The 19851-nt window shown below is 41.1% G+C and overlaps 1 protein-coding gene across 1 annotated transcript; it reads left to right on the plus strand.

The window, feature by feature from the left end:
- Positions 1–6237: 6237 nt before the first annotated feature.
- LOC135555675 (transcription factor MafK-like) lies at positions 6238–19114 on the plus strand. Its single transcript, XM_064988322.1, has 3 exons — positions 6238–6448; positions 14932–15010; positions 15098–19114. Exons 2-3 carry the CDS (start codon positions 14966–14968, stop codon positions 15533–15535), a joined length of 483 nt encoding a protein of 160 aa, XP_064844394.1. The 5' UTR covers positions 6238–6448; positions 14932–14965; the 3' UTR covers positions 15536–19114.
- Positions 19115–19851: the final 737 nt, after the last annotated feature.

Here is a 19851-nt window from a genome sequence, read left to right on the forward strand (position 1 = left end):
AGATAAATAATGTAGGGTATGTAAACATTATATTAAGTAGCATTGTTTAAAGTGGCTAGTGATATATTTTACATCAATTCCCATTATTAAAGTGGCTGGAGTTGAGTCAGTGTGTTGGCAGCGGCCACTCAATGTTAGTGGTGGCTGTTTAACAGTCTGATGACCTTGAGATAGAAGCTGTTTTTCAGTCTCTCGGTCACAGCTTTGATGCACCTGTACTGGCCTCGCCTTCTGGATGATAGCGGGGTGAACAGGCAGTGGCTCGGGTGGTTGTTATCCTTGGTGTTCTTTATGGCCTTCCTGTGACATCGGGTGGTGTAGGTGTCCTGGAGGGCAGGTAGTTTGCCCCCGGTGATGCGTTGTGCAGACCTCACTACCCTCTGGAGAGCCAAACGGTTGCGGGTGGAGCTGTTGCCGTACCAAGCGGTGATACAGCCCGACAGGATGCTCTCGATTGTGCATCTGTAGAAGTTTGTGAGTGCTTTTGGTGACAAGCCGAATTTCTTCAGCCTCCTGAGGTTGAAAAATGTTCTGGTACTGTGTAGATCACAAACTAAATGCAGATTAGGCTATAGGCTAATAAGGATAGAAACATCTGCATTGTGTTATTAATCAAAATGTATTTAGATATTTTTCATTAAAATCATATATGACTAATGTTCCCATTGTAATTGTATTTATCCTATAATGTAATTTCCCCAGTTTCACAAGTAGGCCTAGGCCAAGTGTATTAATGTCTGGCAGTGGGTGTCGTTTTGGGTGGCACTATTTGCCTAAAAGCTTTGGAAAAGGAATAAGGTTTCCAAGAATCCTCACAATGATGTCAGGCATGGAAACATACATTACTGCTTGTGCCAGACAAAGAAAACAGACATGTCACCCAGAAAGGCACACGCTGTAAAGCACATATTGGAAAAACAACAACATGTGCTTGTAATCTAGCCTTGTTAGTGAAAATGCTTTAGTTCTTGTATCTGGTTAAAGTTACTACTTGTGAAAAACGGCATGGCAATTGTGCTCTCCTTTCATGTTACACATTCCATTTATCTGATGACACCATTATAGTGCATAACAAAGCCTTACTATTCCCAAACCAAAAGATGAGCCTTTTATCCTACATGCGACACTGTTACAGTATTCTCCATGCTATTACATCAGACATGTTTGACACTTTCTCTAATAGCAACAAACTAGCCTACATCTTATTCAGAGACTATATTGCTGAATACCAGTCTTTCATAGCAGACTACTAACACAAACTGAAACTGCTTCACCACATGTTTCCATAGCCCTGTAACCTGACAGTGTGTTACATAAAGTGTTTTTAATATTACACATATTTTGGACAAATCAGTGGAATGCTTAGTCATGTTCCAAATATAAATCCTGTGTCACATGGGAAGTCCACAAACCTGAAAAAACAGTTTGTGAGTAGTCTGTTTCTTCAGAAACAACTCATGGGTAACTATGAGTCAATGTTTTTAAGGAGAAATCCACCCAAAACAGAATCTCCCATTTTGTTTGTACCTCAGGAAGCTAAAGTCAATGTTGAAGTCTATGCTATGACAATTGCAAACCTTTTAATTTGTTTTACTCGGTACCCAGGGTTGAGTAGGCTTCTTTCTTTGTAATATGTATAATGTAATATCTTTAAAAAAATATATATATATATATTTCACCTTTATTTAACCAGGTAGGCTAGTTGAGAACAAGTTCTCATTTACAACTGCGACCTGGCCAAGATAAAGCATAGCAGTGTGAACAGACAGCAACACAGAGTTACACATGGAGTAAACAATAAACAAGTCAATAACACAGTAGAATTTAACCTGGCCAAGATAAAGCATAGCAGTGTGAACAGACAGCAACACAGAGTTACACATGGAGTAAACAATAAACAAGTCAATAACACAGTAGAATTTTAAAAACATTTTTTTTTAAAGAGTCTATATACATTGTGTGCAAAAGGCATGAGGAGGTAGGCAAATAATTACAATTTAGCAGATTAACCCTGGAGTGATAAATGATCAGATGGTCATGTGCAGATAGAGATACTGGTGTGCAAAAGAGCAGAAAAGTAAATAAATAAAAACAGTATGGGGATAAGGTAGGTAAATTTGGTGGGCTAATTACCGATGGACTATGTACAGCTGCAGCGATTGGTTAGCTGCTCAGATAGCAGATGTTTAAAGTTGGTGAGGGAGATAAAAGTCTCCAACTCATTCCAGTCACAGGCAGCAGAGAACTGGAAGGAAAGGCGGCCGAATGAGGTGTTGGCTTTCGGGATGATCAGTGAGATACACCGGCTGGAGCGCGTGCTACGGGTGGGTGTTGCCATCGTGACCAGTGAACTGAGATAAGGCGGAGCTTTACCTAGCACGGACTTGTAGATGACCTGGAGCCAGTGGGTCTTGCGACGAATATGTAGCGAGGGCCACCCGACTAGAGTATACAGGTCGCCGTGTTGGGTGGTATAAGGTGCTTTAGTAACAAAGCGGATGGCACTGTGATAAAGTCGAGGATCGGTAGGATAGTCAGTTTTACTAGGGTAAGTTTGGCGGCGTGAGTGAAGGAGGCTTTGTTGCGAAATAGAAATCCAATTCTAGATTTGATTTTGGATTGGAGATGTTTGATATGAGTCTGGAAAGAGAGTTTACAGTCTAGCCAGACACCTAGGTACGGAACCATCCAGGGTGGTGATGCTAGTCGGGCGTGCGGGTGCAGGCAGTGAACGGTTGAAAAGCATGCATTTAGTTTTACTAGCATTTAAGAGCAGTTGGAGGCCACGGAAGGAGTGTTGTATGGCATTGAAGATCGTTTGGAGGTTAGATAGCACAGTGTCCAAGGAAGGGCCAGAAGTATACAGAATAGTGTCGTCTGCGTAGAGGTGGATCAGGGAATCACCCGTAGCAAGAGCAACATCATTGATATATACAGAGAAAAGAGTCGGCCCGAGAATTGAACCCAGTGGCACCCCCATAGAGACTGCCAGAGGACCGGACAACATGCCCTCCAATTTGACGCACTGAACTCTATCTGCAAAGTAGTTGGAGAACCAGGCAAGGCAGTCATTAGAAAAACCGAGACTACTGAGTCTGCCGATAAGAATATGGTGATTGACAGAGTCGAAAGCCTTGGCCAGGTCGATGAAGACGGCTGCACAGTACTGTCTTTTATCGATGGCGGTTATGATATCGTTTAGTACCTTTAGCGTGGCTGAGGTGAACCCGTGACCGGCTCGGAAACCAGATTGCACAGTGGAGATGGTACGGTGGGATTCGAGATGGTAAGTGATCTGTTTGTTGACTTGGCTTTCGAAGACCGTAGGTAGGCAGGGCAGGATGGATATAGGTCTGTAACAGTTTGGGTCCAGGGTGTCTCCCCCTTTGAAGAGGGGGATGGCCGCGGCAGCTTTCCAGGCCTTGGGGATCTCAGACAATATGAATGAGAGGTTGAACAGGCTGGCAATAGGGATTGCGGCAATGGCGGCGGATAGTTTCAGAAATAGAGGGTCCAGATTGCCAAGCCCAGCTGATTTGTATGGGTCCAGGTTTTGCAGCTCTTTCAGGAGATCTGCTATCTGGATTTGGTTAAAGGAGAAGCTGGGGAGGCTTGGATGAGTAGATGCGGGGGGGGGGGGGGCTGTTGGCCGAGGTTGGAGTAGCCAGGAGGAAGGCATGGCCAGCCGTTGAGAAATGCTTGTTGAAGTTTTCGATTATTATGGATTTATCGGTGGTGACCGTGTTACCTAGCCTCACTGCAGTGGGCAGCTGGGAGGAGGTGCTCTTGTTCTCCATGGACTTAATTTAAAGTTATCTGTCCAAAATTGTAATCGTAACTTAACTTTTGTATTACCCAAACTCAGTCACCAAATCTTATGACTTTCAGTTATGTTTGGATTACTTTCTCCTTAAGAGGCATTAGAAGATGACAAAAAGGAATTGAACGTCACTGAGGAAACATCCTTTCTGAATTTAGAAGTAATTAGCTAGTTCCCCCCCCCCCCCCCAAAAAAAATAGCTGGTATCCTAACTGATGAGTTATGTTTTTGTAATCAGTTTACAAGTAAAAAGTTACTCCCTGCTAATAACTAGACTTAAGAAGTTAGTGAAGCCATCATTTACATGTTAATCATTAACAGTCTGTTTGGGTACTGGAGGTTCATTTTCCAACCTTCTGTAAACAGTCGGGGGGCTCTTTGTTCTAGATAATTTTATCCGAGCTCGGCATCATACATCATCGGTGGGATATCGTGGTAGTAAAAGCTAACACCTCCTCTGATCTTTATTGTTTCATATCCCAGTACACTACTGTATAATATTGATTTAGTCAAAACAAAGACATGAACAGACAAGTCCTGCCTCAGGTAAAGGCTTCGACACTGCTGGAGTGGAACATGGGGGACACATTTTTCTAATAAATCGCCACATGATCAATAAAATAATGAATTGCAGACAGCCCAACTATACACCAAGCCAAACAATCCCATGCCACAGTGCACATTCAATTACATTTTTAATTACAAGAATGCTCAGGGGGGGATTACAGAGGCATATAAACTATTGCGAACATAACCTGATGTTAATTTTGTTGACAAGATGTGTTCTAATAAAGCAGGTTTGGGCATTGCTTTAGAATGAGAACCACCCATAACACAAACTTGAGTGATTACTCATCTCAAAAGCTGCATTTGCTTTCAACTTTATTGTACTCTGCATGAGAGATCCCAGCACATCAATGTACAGTTTAGTCCATATGGCTCTCCTGAGGAAAATGCTCATGTGTTGAATTACCCCTGGCAATGGTCTTCCACAGAAATACAACCATACACCAACCTCCTGGCTCTAGGCCCAGCTACAGTGGGTGAACTCTATGGGAGTTAGTCAGTTCCTTTGCTAGGAAATTAGTGGAAATCTTTTTTCTTATTGTTTACAGTGTAATGGACAGGTCCTCACTAAAGACATCCTGATTTGAACCAATGTATGAATGCACATTGTAAGGAGCAAGTTGATTATTATATGAATATCATTCAGTAATTTGCAACCCTTCCATTTAAATTTGACCTTTTCCATTCTCAAGCCTCTGCAGTGCAGTCTATGGTTGCATTTACACAGCCAGCCCAATTTTGATCTTTTGCCACTGACTGGTCTTGACTAATCAGATCAGGTCTTTTGCCCATAATTGTGCAAAAGACCAGAATTGGAATGCCTGTGTAAATGCAGGCAATGCGTGTTTATTGTTTCAATACTTCTATTGGTGTATCTAAATATATGTGGTAACCTTACGCAAGTGAATACTATTGAAGCCAATTAGACCACAGCCTTAAGGCATGTCAGCACTGCTTATCCACTCTGTGCTCAGTTTGAGGATGTTCAATGAGATGAGCCCTAGAGTTAGGCTGTTAATGTATATCACATACATACACATTTTAAACATGCAGTATTAAAATTAGTAAATCATTTTTAGAAGAATATTTGATTTGTCTGTTTAAAAACATTAATGCAGCATATGACCGGACTTGGTCTTGTAGACTTACAACAAGAACAACTGAGAAGCACGTTGTGGGAGTCCTTAGTTGGGGGGATACTACTAGTTTATTTTTGGAGATGTGTCATGTTTTTTTTCTAAAGCATTTTTCACCTAAGAGAATGTCTGTCACCCTTCTCAGACTACGTATTGTCTTACATGAGAATGGTCTTGGGGCAGTAACGTAAGTGGTTAGTAAGAAGGCGGAATAAGCAAGCTTATAGTTGGCCTCAGAGCCTTCAACATTATGCAGCCTGTAATAAATCCATAACTCAAACTAAATGTTGGAAGGACAGGACATTGGTAAAGACAGATGGCGCTGTTTCTTCTATTAACCAGTGAGGCAGTAACTTTAGGGTCAGATTACCTAAAAAAAAAAGATAATTCTGTAATATGAATTATGGGAAGTATGTGGGATAGGGTTTCTCTCATACTGATTTTGTCATCAGAAGAACAAACATCGTGCAATCATGGAATTATTGAATTGGCATATAAAAAGCTAAAACATGTGCTGACATTGTCTGTGAAGTATTAACAGCATATTCATAGTTGGATAGCCATAATTAGTATAATAATGATTTAATCTACACATTATCTCGCCAATTTTCCCAAAAGTATTCGCAAACTGCATCTACCATCTATTTCTGGCTTCCCCTAGTTTCCCGCCTCGTTTACGTCAGCAGAAAGTTATTTTCATGAATGGAGGGGGCGGTCACGAGGAATTGGTGACGTGAATACTTGCGGAAGCACAGAGTGGAATGTTGATACATTGTTGTTGTTTTGTAGTTAATTTTGTACGGGGATACATTTCGGTTCGACTGCTGGACGCCTTTCAGAATCGCGACAAGTAACTTCCACCCGTATAGGACGGCAACTTCACAAACTTTACGCTTTGCAGACGGAGAATATCCGCGTTCATAAGGTGAGAGTACGAGCGCTTTTCTGGGAGATGTTTTGACATTCCTCTCTAGAATTGCTGATGCTATCATGGTGACAGATTCGATTTTACGCATGTATCAACAAGTAAGATCAGGCTTAAACAAACATTTAATTTACATGTTATCAACGTACTTGGTACATTTTGTAAGCCTATCTTAACAATTTGAAACAATTTACAAACGTTTATGGTTATTTGCAATTATTTTTTCTGCAATATGGACACGTGTTGGAGTAGTGCAACGCCTGGAATTAACTTATTTCACTCTTGAAGTTAAAATGTACCAATTTAACAAATCGTGTTTTTCCGAATTGTTTCTATTTATTTTTTATTCCATCTATTTACCAATTGTAATATTTTGAATGTAATAGGTTTTACTTCTGCCTCTTAATAACTTGAATACGTGTAGTATTTCCAGAGATCTTCGATTAATTACTATATCCATATCGTTGTCCACACAGCATACGGTAGCCTACTTTTATATTTACGACGTAAGGAAACAACACGTGGTCTGGGTTTTGGAATTCTGAGTCAAAGGGGATGGTGTGGGTGTAACCGATGCTTCGTGGGTGTCAGTTGTTGATGTGTGCAGAGGGTCCCTGGTTCGAGCCCGGGTATGGGCGAGGGCACGGACTAAAGTTATACTGTTACATGGGGATAGACCACCAGGAGGATAGTAAAGTGGACAACAGTAATGGAGACGAGTTCTAAAACGTTGCCTTTGCTTCACACATGATAAATTATACGATTAGCTTGTTTTCCTAGATCAAGACCCGTAAGTGTGTTGGCTACTATAATTTTCAGCAAGTATGGCAGTTTTTATTTTCCTTAAATGTAGTATAAACTGTAGAAGTTAGGTTTATGTTCAGTTTATTATATATAATCTGAAATATACAGTGCATTCAGAAAGTATTCACACCCTTGACCACATTTTGTTGTTACAGACTTAATGTAAAATTAATTTTACATTGAGATTTCACTGGCCTACTACACACAATGCCCCATAATGTCAAAGTGGAATTATGTTTGTGCTGCTAAGGTGTGCAATAGTATATTTTGGTAGACAGAATAGCAATGACAGATCGTGCTCTTTGGTAAAAGGGGTACATTGGAATTATGTTTGTTTAAAACATAAAATATATATATGTATGTATGTATGTATGTATGTATGTTTACAAGTTAAGTAAAAATTAAAAGCTGAAATGTCTTATGTCATGCCTAAATACACTTCAAAAGTATGTGGACATCTGCTCCTCAAACATCTCATTCCAAAATCATGGGCATTAATATGCCTGGAGGTGTGTTTTGGGTCATTGTCCTGTTGGAAAACAAGTGATAGTCCCACTAACAAATTGTTAGTGCTGTATCAGTGATTTCAGTATTTATCCTATACCCTGGTTTGACAGTAGAGAGAGGAGAGAGTGCCATAGTTGGCCCTGGTTCAGCAGAATCTCTTTTGGAAGCCGCAGTGTCACAGGCCAATATGAAATTGAATCTACGGGCCTGCTGTCAAAGCAATCATTTTTAGATGACACTCACACAAAAAAGCTTGTTGCTATGCTGATTTTTTTTTCTCTGCCTCGGTCCCATTGCTCAGCTTTATAAAATTAACAAAGAGAAGAAATCCTTATCAATGTCATATTTTGGTGCTGATTGCATGTCTACAGACTGGGATCATATCCTTGGACATTTGAACTTTACTGTCATTGTGATTTATATGGAAAATATGAGAGGAGTCCTTTTTCATCCAAAACTTTCCACATTGTATGAGGGCCTTGAAATCTCGTCGAAGAGGCTGCCTATGCCCCGAGTCACTGTTGATGAAGTCGGAAGTTTAGATACACTTAGGTTGGAGTCATTACAACTCGTTTTTCAACCACTCCACAAATTTCTTGTTAACAAACTATAGTTTTGGCAAGTCAGTTAGGACATCTACTTTGTGCAAGTCATTTTTCCAACAATTGTTTAGAGACAGATTATTTACTTATAATTCACTGTATCACAATTCCAGTGGGGCAGAAGTTCACCTACATTAAGTTGACTGTGCATTTAAACAGCTTGGAAAATTCCAGAAAATGTCATGGCTTTAGAAGCTTCTGTTAGGCTAATTGACTTCATTTGAGTCAATTAGAGGTGTATTTTTTTATTTACCTTAACTAGGCAAGTCAGTTAAGAACAAATTCTTACTTTCAATGACAGCCTAGGAACAGTGGGTTAACTGCCTGTTCAGGGGCAGAACAACAGATTTGTACCTTGTCAGCTCGGGGATTTGAACTTGCAACCTTCCGGTTACTAGTCAAACACGGCTACCCTGCCGTATCTGTGGATGTATTTCAAGCCTACCTTCAAACTCAGTCCCTCTCTGCTTAATTAACATCATGGGAAAATCAAAAGAAATCAGCCAAGATCTCAGACAAAAAATTGTAGACCTCCACAAGTCTGGTTCATCCTTGGGAGCAATTTCCAAATGCCTGAACGTACCATGTTAATCTGTACAAGCAATAGTACGCAAATATAAACACCATGGGACCACGCATCTGCCATACCGCTCAGGAAGAAGACACATTCTGTCTCCTAGAGATGAATGTATTTTGGTGTGACAAGTGCAAATCAATCCCAGAACAACAGCAAAGGACCTTGTGAAGATGCTGGAGGAAACAGGTACAAAAGTATCTATATCTACAGTAAAACAAGTCCTTTATTGATATAATCTGAATGGCTGCTTAGCAAGAAAGAAGCCACAGCTCCAAAACCGCCATAAAAAATCCAGACTACGGTTTGCAACTGCACATGGGGACAAAGATCGTACTTTTTGGAGAAATGTCCTCTGGGCTGAAATACAACTGTTTGGCCATAATGACCATTGTTATGTTTGGAGAAAAAAGGGGGAGGCTTGCAAGCCAAAGAACACCATCCCAACCGTGAAGCACAGGAGTGGCAACATCATGTTGTGGGTGTGCTTTGCTGAAGGAGGGACTGGTGCACTTCACAAAATAGATGGCATCATGAGGTAGGAAAATTATGTGGATATATTGAAGCAACATCTCAAGACATCAGTTAGGAAGTTAAAGCGTGGTCGCAAATGGGTCTTCCAAATGGACAATGACCCCAAGCATACTTCCAAAGTTGTGGCAAAATGGCTTAAGGACAACAAAGCCAAGGTATAGGAGTGGCTATCACAAAGCCCTGACTTCAATCCTATAGAAAATTTGTGGGCAGAACTGAAAAAGTGTGTGAGCATGGAGGCCTACAAACCTGACTCAGTTGCACCAGCTCAGGGGGAATGGGCCAAAATTCACCCAACTTATTGTGGGAAGCTTGTGGAAGGCTACCTGAGATGTTTGATCCATGTTAAACAATTTTAAAGGCAATGCTACCAAATACTAATTGAGTGTTTGTAAACTTCTGACCCATTGGGAATGTGATGAAAGAAATAAAAGCTGAAAATAAATCACTCTCTACTATTACTCTGACATTTCACTTTCTTAAAATAAAGTGGTGATTCTAACTGACCTAAGACGGGGAATCTTTATTAGTATTAAATGTCAGGAACTGGGATACACCTTAGCCAAATACATTTAAACTCAGTATGTAACCTTCTGACTTCAACTGTATATGTGGTGGTGGTGACCTCCCACACCAAGTGCATCATATCCATGCTCTGTTATGAGGTTAACACGTGGCTTGGTTACCAATGTGATGTCTGGAGGAGGAGAGAGGGCCTATCATCTTCTGCTCTCTCACTTCCCTACCCAATATTTCAGCATGACAATATGGTGTATACATACTCATAATGGTTAATGATGCTCACAGTTTTCATAGTATTGAGTGTTCAGGGGGTGGAAGAGAACCCACAGTTGCCATTGTGGGTTTGCAGTGTGTTGTGAAATGACTGTGGTTAGTGAAAAGGTATGAGTCAAAAGTCAGATATTTTTGTGTAAAGTTCCTTTTAACTGTGAAATGTTTAACTTAATTTCCTTACTATGTGTTCTGATAATTTATTTCTAGAGACAAAGACGTGTCATAATTACATAGACATGACAGACAACCAAAATATTTACAGTACTGTATTACATGTACAGTTTAACAGTCCCGTTAACAGGTTTACACCGAAGCATGGAGAGATATACATTGGCATCTCTCCACAAGTGCCTCTTAGGTGCCTGTGTTGTACCAACCACCAGGATCTGCACCCAGCCCATTCCTGCTGTTCTGGATGACTTCCTGGATCTCAGACCAATGCTCTCGCCACACTGTGGCCTGTGGTGTTGAGGGATCGTCTCGAGTAAAGTGTCTTGTTTTGTAATTATGGATTTAGGTGGTATACAGTAAACAAGGAGAAATGTTCTGAACTTTCTCACTTTTACATCTGAGAACTTGGGTACTCAGACTGAATAAGAATATTAACAACTTAATGGAGAGCCGGGATGGAATTAATGACTCCTAAACTCCTTTGTTATTTGAAGTTGGAAAATGTAATAGTATTTTTTTTCCTCATTGATTTTCATTGTTATTCAATGTGTACTATGGAATGGCTTTAGTTAGGTAATAACTGGACAGCTTTGTCTTTGTTGTGTGCATACTTGACATTCTTTTCAATCCCTATGTCCCCAGTTGGAAAGTCGCTTTGCTCAGATATCTACCTCTCCTCCCTTTTCCGCAAAAAAGTTCCGGCGGGTATGCCAGCCGTTTCCTGTACTTTTCCTTCTGCGGAACAACGTGATTTTCCAGGAAACGTCAGTTTGGGAGGGTGTGATTCCCTGCCGCTCGTCCTAGTTCTTACCAGTAAACAGCATGACTCATGGCTCGGCTATGCTCTCCATTTCCTTTACATAACATCCCTCCAAATGTGCTGTGCTGGAGTGCAGAGCAGAGTGCACCACCACAGCATAGTCTGGAGGAAGGCTCTCTTCTCCCCAACTCCCTGAGCAAACCGAGGAGACATTCTGTACAGAGGGGAGCTCCATCAAGCTCTCTCTCCTCTCTCAGAGGAACATAGCGTATCTGTTTTCCACCAAACCCAAACTCCAAAATGAATAGAAAAGAGAAGGAAAACAAGTAGCCAAGACAAGCAAACACTTCATCTATCACTAGGACCTGAGCACTCAGCTCTTTGATGTGCTCTTTATTTTAGCAAAACGTCGCGCCCCAGAGCAGTACCTGTCATAACCCAAGCACACAGACTTGAATTTGAGCTGAGGTCTGAATGACAAAAACTAAATGGAGTCACATTTCACACATTGTCTCTGGACTAATACCATAACAGGCCTGCAGTTTATTGGTTTGTTATTCTAGCCAGGTCACAATCAGTGCTTAAATAGGCAGTTATTCGTCCATTATTAATGGTTACTGCCTGGGCTGATACTGTGGTGCTGATTTAATAATTCTATAGTATTTTAGCAAAGCTGTAGCCCTAGTTCTTGGCTCAAGCTATGAGTAAGTCATGTATGTCAATTACACTGAATGACTAAACAACAAACTTTGACAAAGGTTATGTTCACTTTTTCCAACAGAGTTCAATTGGGCAGAGAACAGTGATTATTAGCAGTGGGCTGCATCCGGAGCCTACAGTAATCTTGTCAGTTGGACTTGTGTGAGTTGATACGATGAGTAATTTCCTCATGATCTGGACTACGTGAGCTGATGAAATATGGCGCTGAAATCATCAGACCTTTCCTGTGGCCAGCAAATATGTTATATTTTCCATCTGTTTAGCCACCACCTTGTGTGTAAATGCTCCCTCTCTCATCATGAAACTTAAGTGTTGTCTAACTAAGTTATTTGGTTAGGGATAGTACTACTCTGTTAGTCGTCAACACTTGATTAATTCTGGCTGTTGTTAGACTTCGATATGAGATCTGAATTTCAGTAATTTGGAAGATTTTACAGCGATATCTTTACATCTGAATAGACTAAGCCCCCCTTCCAGAGACATTCTGAATGCATTTATCCTCCCAAATTAAACTTGGAGCCTCTTTCCTTTGTGTGTGTGTGTGTGTGTGCTCAGTCAGGAATGTGGTTCTGTTATCCACACTTAAGCCACATTCTATGGCTTTACTTTGAGGTCTTCTCCGACACGAGTAGAAGCACTCAAAAAGGTGAAAAGGGAAATAGTTTTCTGGAGGACCGTCAAATGTGCACAGTCAAAAGCGGTACTGAATTGTAAAATGTGCCTGTTGCTCGTCCTGAAAGATGATCAAAACAGGGATTTGGCCTTGGAACATTACTGCTCTTTTCCTCTCTGGAAGACAGAAAGCCGCAAAGTGGGATCTTAAGAGCTCGACCTAGTGCCATTTGCTAAAACAGAGAGGAGCACATGCAGAAGAAATTTGAAGGAAACAACGTGGCCTCTGAGCTGTAAAGCTTGAGCACCCGGTGTATGGAGAGGGAGGCCTTTTTACATCCCTATTTCATGATATTCGAGTCGTACGGAATATTACCCAGGGTCTCCCCTTGATGCAACAGTTCAAAACAGGCTCTTTCAGCCAACTTGCTGGAACATTGTCTTACATTTTTGGCTGGCTGTGCAGTGTTGGATTCAAAGTTGCATACATGTGCCAAAATAAGGCAATGCTGTATGCTTTTCTCTACTCTTTTTCCTATAGTTAAGTTGAAAACCCAAGTGAATTTCAAATGAGGTTCAAAGGGGATGGCCAAAACAAGTAATCAGACGTGATGGTTCACCGAACATGTTTTCATGTGGTTCTTAAATCCACACAAAACAGAGTCATCTATTGGTTTATTTTCCAAGTTAGGATTGTGTGAGTGTACAGTCTCCACATTCATGTATCCCTTCATTACAGAAACATGCGGCCAGGCATAGGCTGTACCTCCGGTGTGGTTTTACAAAAAGACAAAACAGATGGATGACTAAGAACTTATTAGTGATCTGTTCTGCTTCAGTGCCAAAGCCAGTGAACCTTCCATTATCATCCAACCAATCACTTGGCATTCTGCCCCTTTCCACTTAGGAGCTCTAAGACTTTTGATGCAAGAACACTATTTCTATTGTAGATACAGTGCAACCACTTCAGCTCTTCAACACAAGGTCAACTCAGCAACAGCTGTCAGAAACGGCTGTGATCAGCTATCTATATTTATTTCCAGGGCCTGAGATGAACTTCCCTAAAGGAATAGTCATTAAAACCTCACCCTTTGGGTTGTTGTATCTTGTTCGAGAAAGTGCACCTCAAAGTGCCGGATGGAATATTTGGCCTCTTAATGAGGTATCGCTTATCACATGTTCACCTAAATTGTTTAGCTGGCAGAATTTTGTGTCAGCAGCACAGTGAGCTAAATATATCCAACAGCGTTAAATAAGGGCATGTAGCAGCTCAGGAAAGCCAAGTGTAATACGAGCCAGACAACCAGACACAAGTCCTAAATGAAATCGAGTACATTGTCTCACTACAAAAATACACCCATGACTGTAAGGGAAACTATTCCTCTGTCACACGATCTTCAGGAATTTCCCACATATCTACAGGACTGTAAAGTTCAGTATGACCATAAGTGTAAGCTTGTGTTTGTTGGGTAGTTTTACTGTTGACATAGGCATATGTTCTGTGTTATAAAGAGGAGACTCATATGGGTCAATGTAGGCCATGTTAGGTTGAATAGTGCTGTATCTAAATGGAAACGACTATGCATTGTTCAGAGTTTATGAGACTGTTATTGTACACACTCCCTAAACTATTGGTGATCCTCACTTAGTTCTTCAAACTGACCTGCCCATGTAATTTCTACCATATGTATGACAGGGTTATGAATGAGACTTGTTTACCCTTTGGATGACCATGTGACTATACTCCCACACCCATTTGCAGGGTGTTTCCATGGCAGCCGTTGCTTAGGGAGCAAGTCAGGGTGCTGAAATGGAGCCTTGGGAGAATGTGGGCTTTTATTCAGTCAGTCAGGCACGCAGCAGTCTCTCTCTCTTTTAGGCCATGGCAGCAGTCTCAAAGGCATGTGTTTCACTGTAGTGTTCAGATAGGCCTTTTTCTAAAAACGACTTTGACCAAAATAGCCCATGCCTAGTTTCTAAGCAGAGGGCTCAGACAAGCTGTGTGGTGAGAGCTGACCTGTTTCTATTCTTGCGGTCTTGCTATGGTCTAGTGAACTACATTGTGAGGGCCCTCCCTACAGCAGCAAGTAAACAGGTTTGCCCAACAGTCTGTGTATTCATTATCATCTTTCAGTGTGATGCTGACCTCTGCTGGCAGTCTCTGTTACTAGAGAATCTACTGAGCTGGTTGCAGAGATGTAACTAACTCAGGAATGTTGTTGTGGGATCTCATCGATAGATTTCTTGGGAAAGGGGAGTGGCTTCTTAGGATGGCTGTATCTGAGCTTGGCTACACTCATAACCAACACTTTAATTTCACAACGAATACACTATATTATGTATACAAATATATTTGAATACATTTTTTTATTCCAACCACAATTTTCCCTTCTTTGTTTTGCAGTGTTGACGTCTGTGGGATTCTGGCCAGTTTATGCATGCAGGGTATGACGACTCAGTTTAAAGCAAACAAGACTTTAAAGGTAATTTTGTATTCGTGCACTATCTTTAATGTGAATGATGAGTTCAGGAAAGGACCAGACTCTTATCAATGGCTGCCTCTCTTGCAGGTTAAGAAGGAGGTGGGTGAGAATGCCCCGGCCCTCAGTGATGATGAGCTGGTGGTCATGTCGGTGCGCGAGCTCAACACACACCTGCGCGGGCTGACCAAGGAGGACGTGGTGCGGCTGAAGCAGCGGCGGAGGACCCTGAAGAATCGCGGCTACGCCGCCAGCTGCCGCATCAAGCGGGTCACCCAGAAGGAGGAGCTGGAGAGGCAGAAGCAGGATTTGCAGCATGAGGTTGACAAGTTGGCCCGGGAGAACGCCAGCATGAGGCTAGAGCTGGATGCCCTACGCGCCAAGTATGAGGCCCTGCAGTGCTTTGCCCGGACTGTCACATGTGGGCCTCTCTCACCAGGCAAGGTGGCCACCACCAGCGTTATCACCATCATCAAGTCTACTAACAACCACAACTCCAGCCCAACCTCCTTCTCAGCCCCCTCCTAGTGCTGACAGGACTGGGCTCTCGTCTCCCCGTCCCGCCTGGTCCTTACCGGTTCCGACCCGATCCAGCCTGAAACCAATGGCACCCGACCCATGCTGAGAGGAAGCTCAGTAATTCGACTGAGGGAAGGGGGTGGGGTGGCCACTAGCTCTGTGTGATGATAACAACATGATGCTGCATTCATTCTCTACTCTTTCTCTCACATACTGTACATAATCTACATTGTCTGTGCACTGTGCCACAACCTCCCCAGCACCGGCAGGGCATTGGGCCTCTCTGACTGACGGCAGAGATTAGCTCATACTACAGTGTGAGTGGGTACTTGATATTGTACCCCGTGATGGCAGCACTGGTCTGAGACCGCTCTGATGCCTGTGGTATCTTGCATTTACAGAGTATAAAGTAATATATTATTGTAATAATTACCGTATTAATACATTATGAATATTTAAAATAACACAAAAACGCTCATCTAAGCCTAAAAGCCTTCTTTCTTCTGTATATGAGAGTATATACTAATGTCTCAATGAAAATTGAGGCATTGAAGCTTTTGCCTTAAACTGATCTAGGAATGATCTCTCAGTAATATTCTTTTTTTTGTCACACTCATACAGTATGTTCAATAATTTAAGCTTTTATATTTCCAATTTCAAGGGCAGCTTGAAAACCGTAAAAAAAAAAAACAATACCGTGGGGCAAAAAAGTATTGTCAGCCACCAATTGTGCAAGTTCTCCCACTTAAAAAGATGAGGCCTGTAATTTTCATAAAAGGTACACTTCAACTATGACAGACAAAATGAGGAAAAAAAATGCAGAAAATGACATTGTAGGATTTTTAGTGAATTTATTTGCAAATTATGGTGGAAAATAAGTATTTGGTCACCTACAAACAAGCAAGATTTCTGGATTTCTGGCTCTCACAGACCTGTCTTTAAGACCTATTTAAAAGGCTCCTCTGTCCTCCACTCGTTACCTGTATTAATGGCACCTGTTTGAACTTGTTATCAGTATAAAAGACACCTGTCCACAACCTCAAACAGTCACACTCCAAACTCCACTATGGCCAAGACCAAAGAGCTGTCTAAGGACACCAGTAACAAAATTGTAGACCTGTACCAGGCTGGGAAGACTGAATCTGCAATAGGTAAGCAGCTTGGTTTGAAGAAATCAACTGTGGGAGCAATTATTAGGAAATGGAAGACATACAAGACCACTGATAATCTCCCTCGATCTGGGGCTCCACGCAAGATATCACCCCGTGGGGTCAAAATGATCACAAGAACAGTGAGCAAAAATCCCAGAACCACACGGGGGGACCTGGGACCAAAGTAACAAAGCCTACCATCAGTAACACACTATGCCGCCAGGGACTCAAATCCTGCAGAGCCAGACGTGTCCCCCTGCTTAAGCCAGTACATGTCCAGGCCCGTCTGAAGTTTGCTAGAGAGCATTTGGATGATCCAGAAGAAGATTGGGAGAATGTCATATGGTCAAATGAAACCAAAATAGAACTTTTTGGTAAAAACACAACTCGTCGTGTTTGGAGGACAAAGAATGCTGAGTTGCATCCGAAGAACACCATACCTACTGTGAAGCATGGTGGTGGAAACATCATGTTTTGGGGCTGTTTTTCTGCAAAGGGACCAGGACGACTGATCCGTGTAAAGGAAAGAATGACTGGGGTCATGTATCGTGAGATTTTGAGTGAAAACCTCCTTTCTTCAGCAAGGGCATTGAAGATTAAATGTGTCTGGGTCTTTCAGCATGACAATGATCCCAAACACACCGCCCGGGCAACGAAGGAGTGGCTTTGTAAGAAGCATTTCAAGGTCCTGGAGTGGCCTAGCCAGTCTCCAGATCTCATCCCCATAGAAAATCTTTGGAGGGAGTTGAAAGTCCGTGTTGCCCAGCAACAGCCCCAAAACATCACTGCTCTAGAGGAGATCTGCATGGAGGAATGGGCCAAAATACCAGCAACAGTGTGTGAAAACCTTGTGAAGACTTACAGAAAACGTTTGACCTCTGTCATTGCAAACAAAGGGTATATAACAAAGTATTGAGAGAAACTTTGTTATTGACCAAATACTTATTTTCCACCATCATTTGCAAATAAATTCATAAAAAATCATACAATGTGATTTTCTGGATTTTTTTCCCTTATTTTGTCTGTCATAGTTGAAGTGTGCCTATGATGAAAATTAAAGGCCTCGTCCTTTTTAAGTGGGAGAACTTGCACAATTGGTGGCTGACTAAATACTTTTTTGCCCCAATGTATATATTTGATAACTGACCAAGTATGTTTAGCTGGATGAACCAAGCCCTTTTGACATTGGAAAACTTTTATCTGGTTTAGACTGTAGATTCGACGTGCAGGTATATAGCATAGCCTACATTTTAGAATGCAAACATACTCATGGGTTATCCTCCTTACAGCTGAGGAACTAAATCTACAGTACAAGTAAAATACAAATTAGGCTACATCAGACAAATTTACAGATCATTGAACGACACTTACTATGAAACTGTTAGATCACAATGTAAAAGTACCAAAAATCACTTGCTTTGCAAATGTTACAAATCATATAGCTGCAAATTTACATCTATAATCATAGGACACCATCAGCATTTTTTGGGGAAATACCGCATTCCATTCTGGTATGACTTTAGCAATGGGAGATTGTATGATGCTGATCATAGTTTGTGGTCTATCCCAGAATTGCTAAAGTTGCAGCCAGTTTATAACTATTTTATGTTATTAAGACGATCTTTTGCCTCTGAACTATCCTCTCCATGTTATGCCGCATTTTATGCTAGGTAATCCATATTGGATGTAGTGATAATGGGAGCTGCCTTGACAAATGAAATACAATTCAATGAATTCCTGTATATTACAGACTTAAGCTAGAGCCTTTTAGTTTCAATGCAAGAGAAGGAAAATTGAAGCTCTCAACTGCCTCCTCTCACTTTACATTAAGAACTCCGTCCTCTTAGAAATCATTCCTACTGTTGGGTCGTCTGGAAGTGCTGCTGTCGGTGTTGGTAACTCAAACAGTAGACATTGAACAAATGCTTTTGACACAGACTCTTGGGTAAGAGGAATCCTGGCATAAAACTCAAGAGGAAAAAAAACTCTAGGAATGGTGTCATGACCACATTCAATGGCACATTAGCTTCAAATGTTACCCATAAACAAGCACAGGTTGAGTATACTTTTTGAAGGTTATGAGTTTCAGTTCTAGATAATTATCTAGAATCTATAGTTCTTGCATTTCAGCCCTTATTGAAGTTAGTCACGAGTGAAGTCTAGAGTTGGCTATTGTCAAGGTTTTCTCTTACCCTAGTGGACATGACTTTTCCTCCTCCCCTGTTTATTAGCTGTAAAGATCACTAAGGGGGACTTAGCTGCTGCATGGCCCTCTGCTATTTCAGGCAGGGCCATTGCTGTGCTCTTATCATTCTCATGTTGTATTTTCATTTGGTATATTTGTTACTACACCTTAATTCCCGTGTTTTTATATGTGTGTATTTTTCTATAATTGTTGCTTTATTATAGGGATATTAAATACCTGGGAGTGGTGTGATCTTGTAATCGTAAAATGATTCTTATTTATTGGCCTATCTCAGCAGGATAGTTCAATTATTATCTCATTAAATCATAAGGAATCTATTCTGCTGACTTTTTATAGTTGTATTTGTGTCTTTTTAAGGTCAGTTCATAATTATTACCTGCAAACTACCCTCGGCTAGCCTGCGAATTAGGCTCTCAATTATTACAATTTGGAGGAGAATATACAGCAGAATGCTAGTTATGAAATGAAAGTTGAGGAAGAGAAAACACTTGAAATATTTAGCACCCTTTTCTGAGCTTTACACGGACCTCTGCTGGTAATCTTTATAAATGCTGTGAATAAGCACATTATTATTGACCAAATTGTTTTGGAGACTTGCAATCCAATTGCATATCAATTTAAGAATTTTATCCATTTAGTTATTGCTTTCAATTTCATTCAATTCTGTTGTAAACAAAGCCACAATACTGTCTATATATTATTGTATGACTCATATTCGAGTGCAAAACATATACTTTTGTGTCAAAATAAATATCCAACAAGGTAGATAAATTTCTATGTATCCCAAGCTGCATTTTCCTCCCTAGTTGTATTGAAACTCACTAAAGGTTAATACACATCTACACATGGCTCTGCCAGCTGAAGATGGAGTATGGAAGCACTAGTAGTTATGCTCTTCCTGCACAGCAGGTGGCTGTGTTATCCCTCAGTACCCTCGATCTAGAAATAAAGAACTTTGCTCCTAGAGT

The sequence above is a fragment of the Oncorhynchus masou genome, chromosome 15 (genome assembly GCF_036934945.1).
Source record: "Oncorhynchus masou masou isolate Uvic2021 chromosome 15, UVic_Omas_1.1, whole genome shotgun sequence".
NCBI lineage: Eukaryota > Metazoa > Chordata > Actinopteri > Salmoniformes > Salmonidae > Oncorhynchus > Oncorhynchus masou.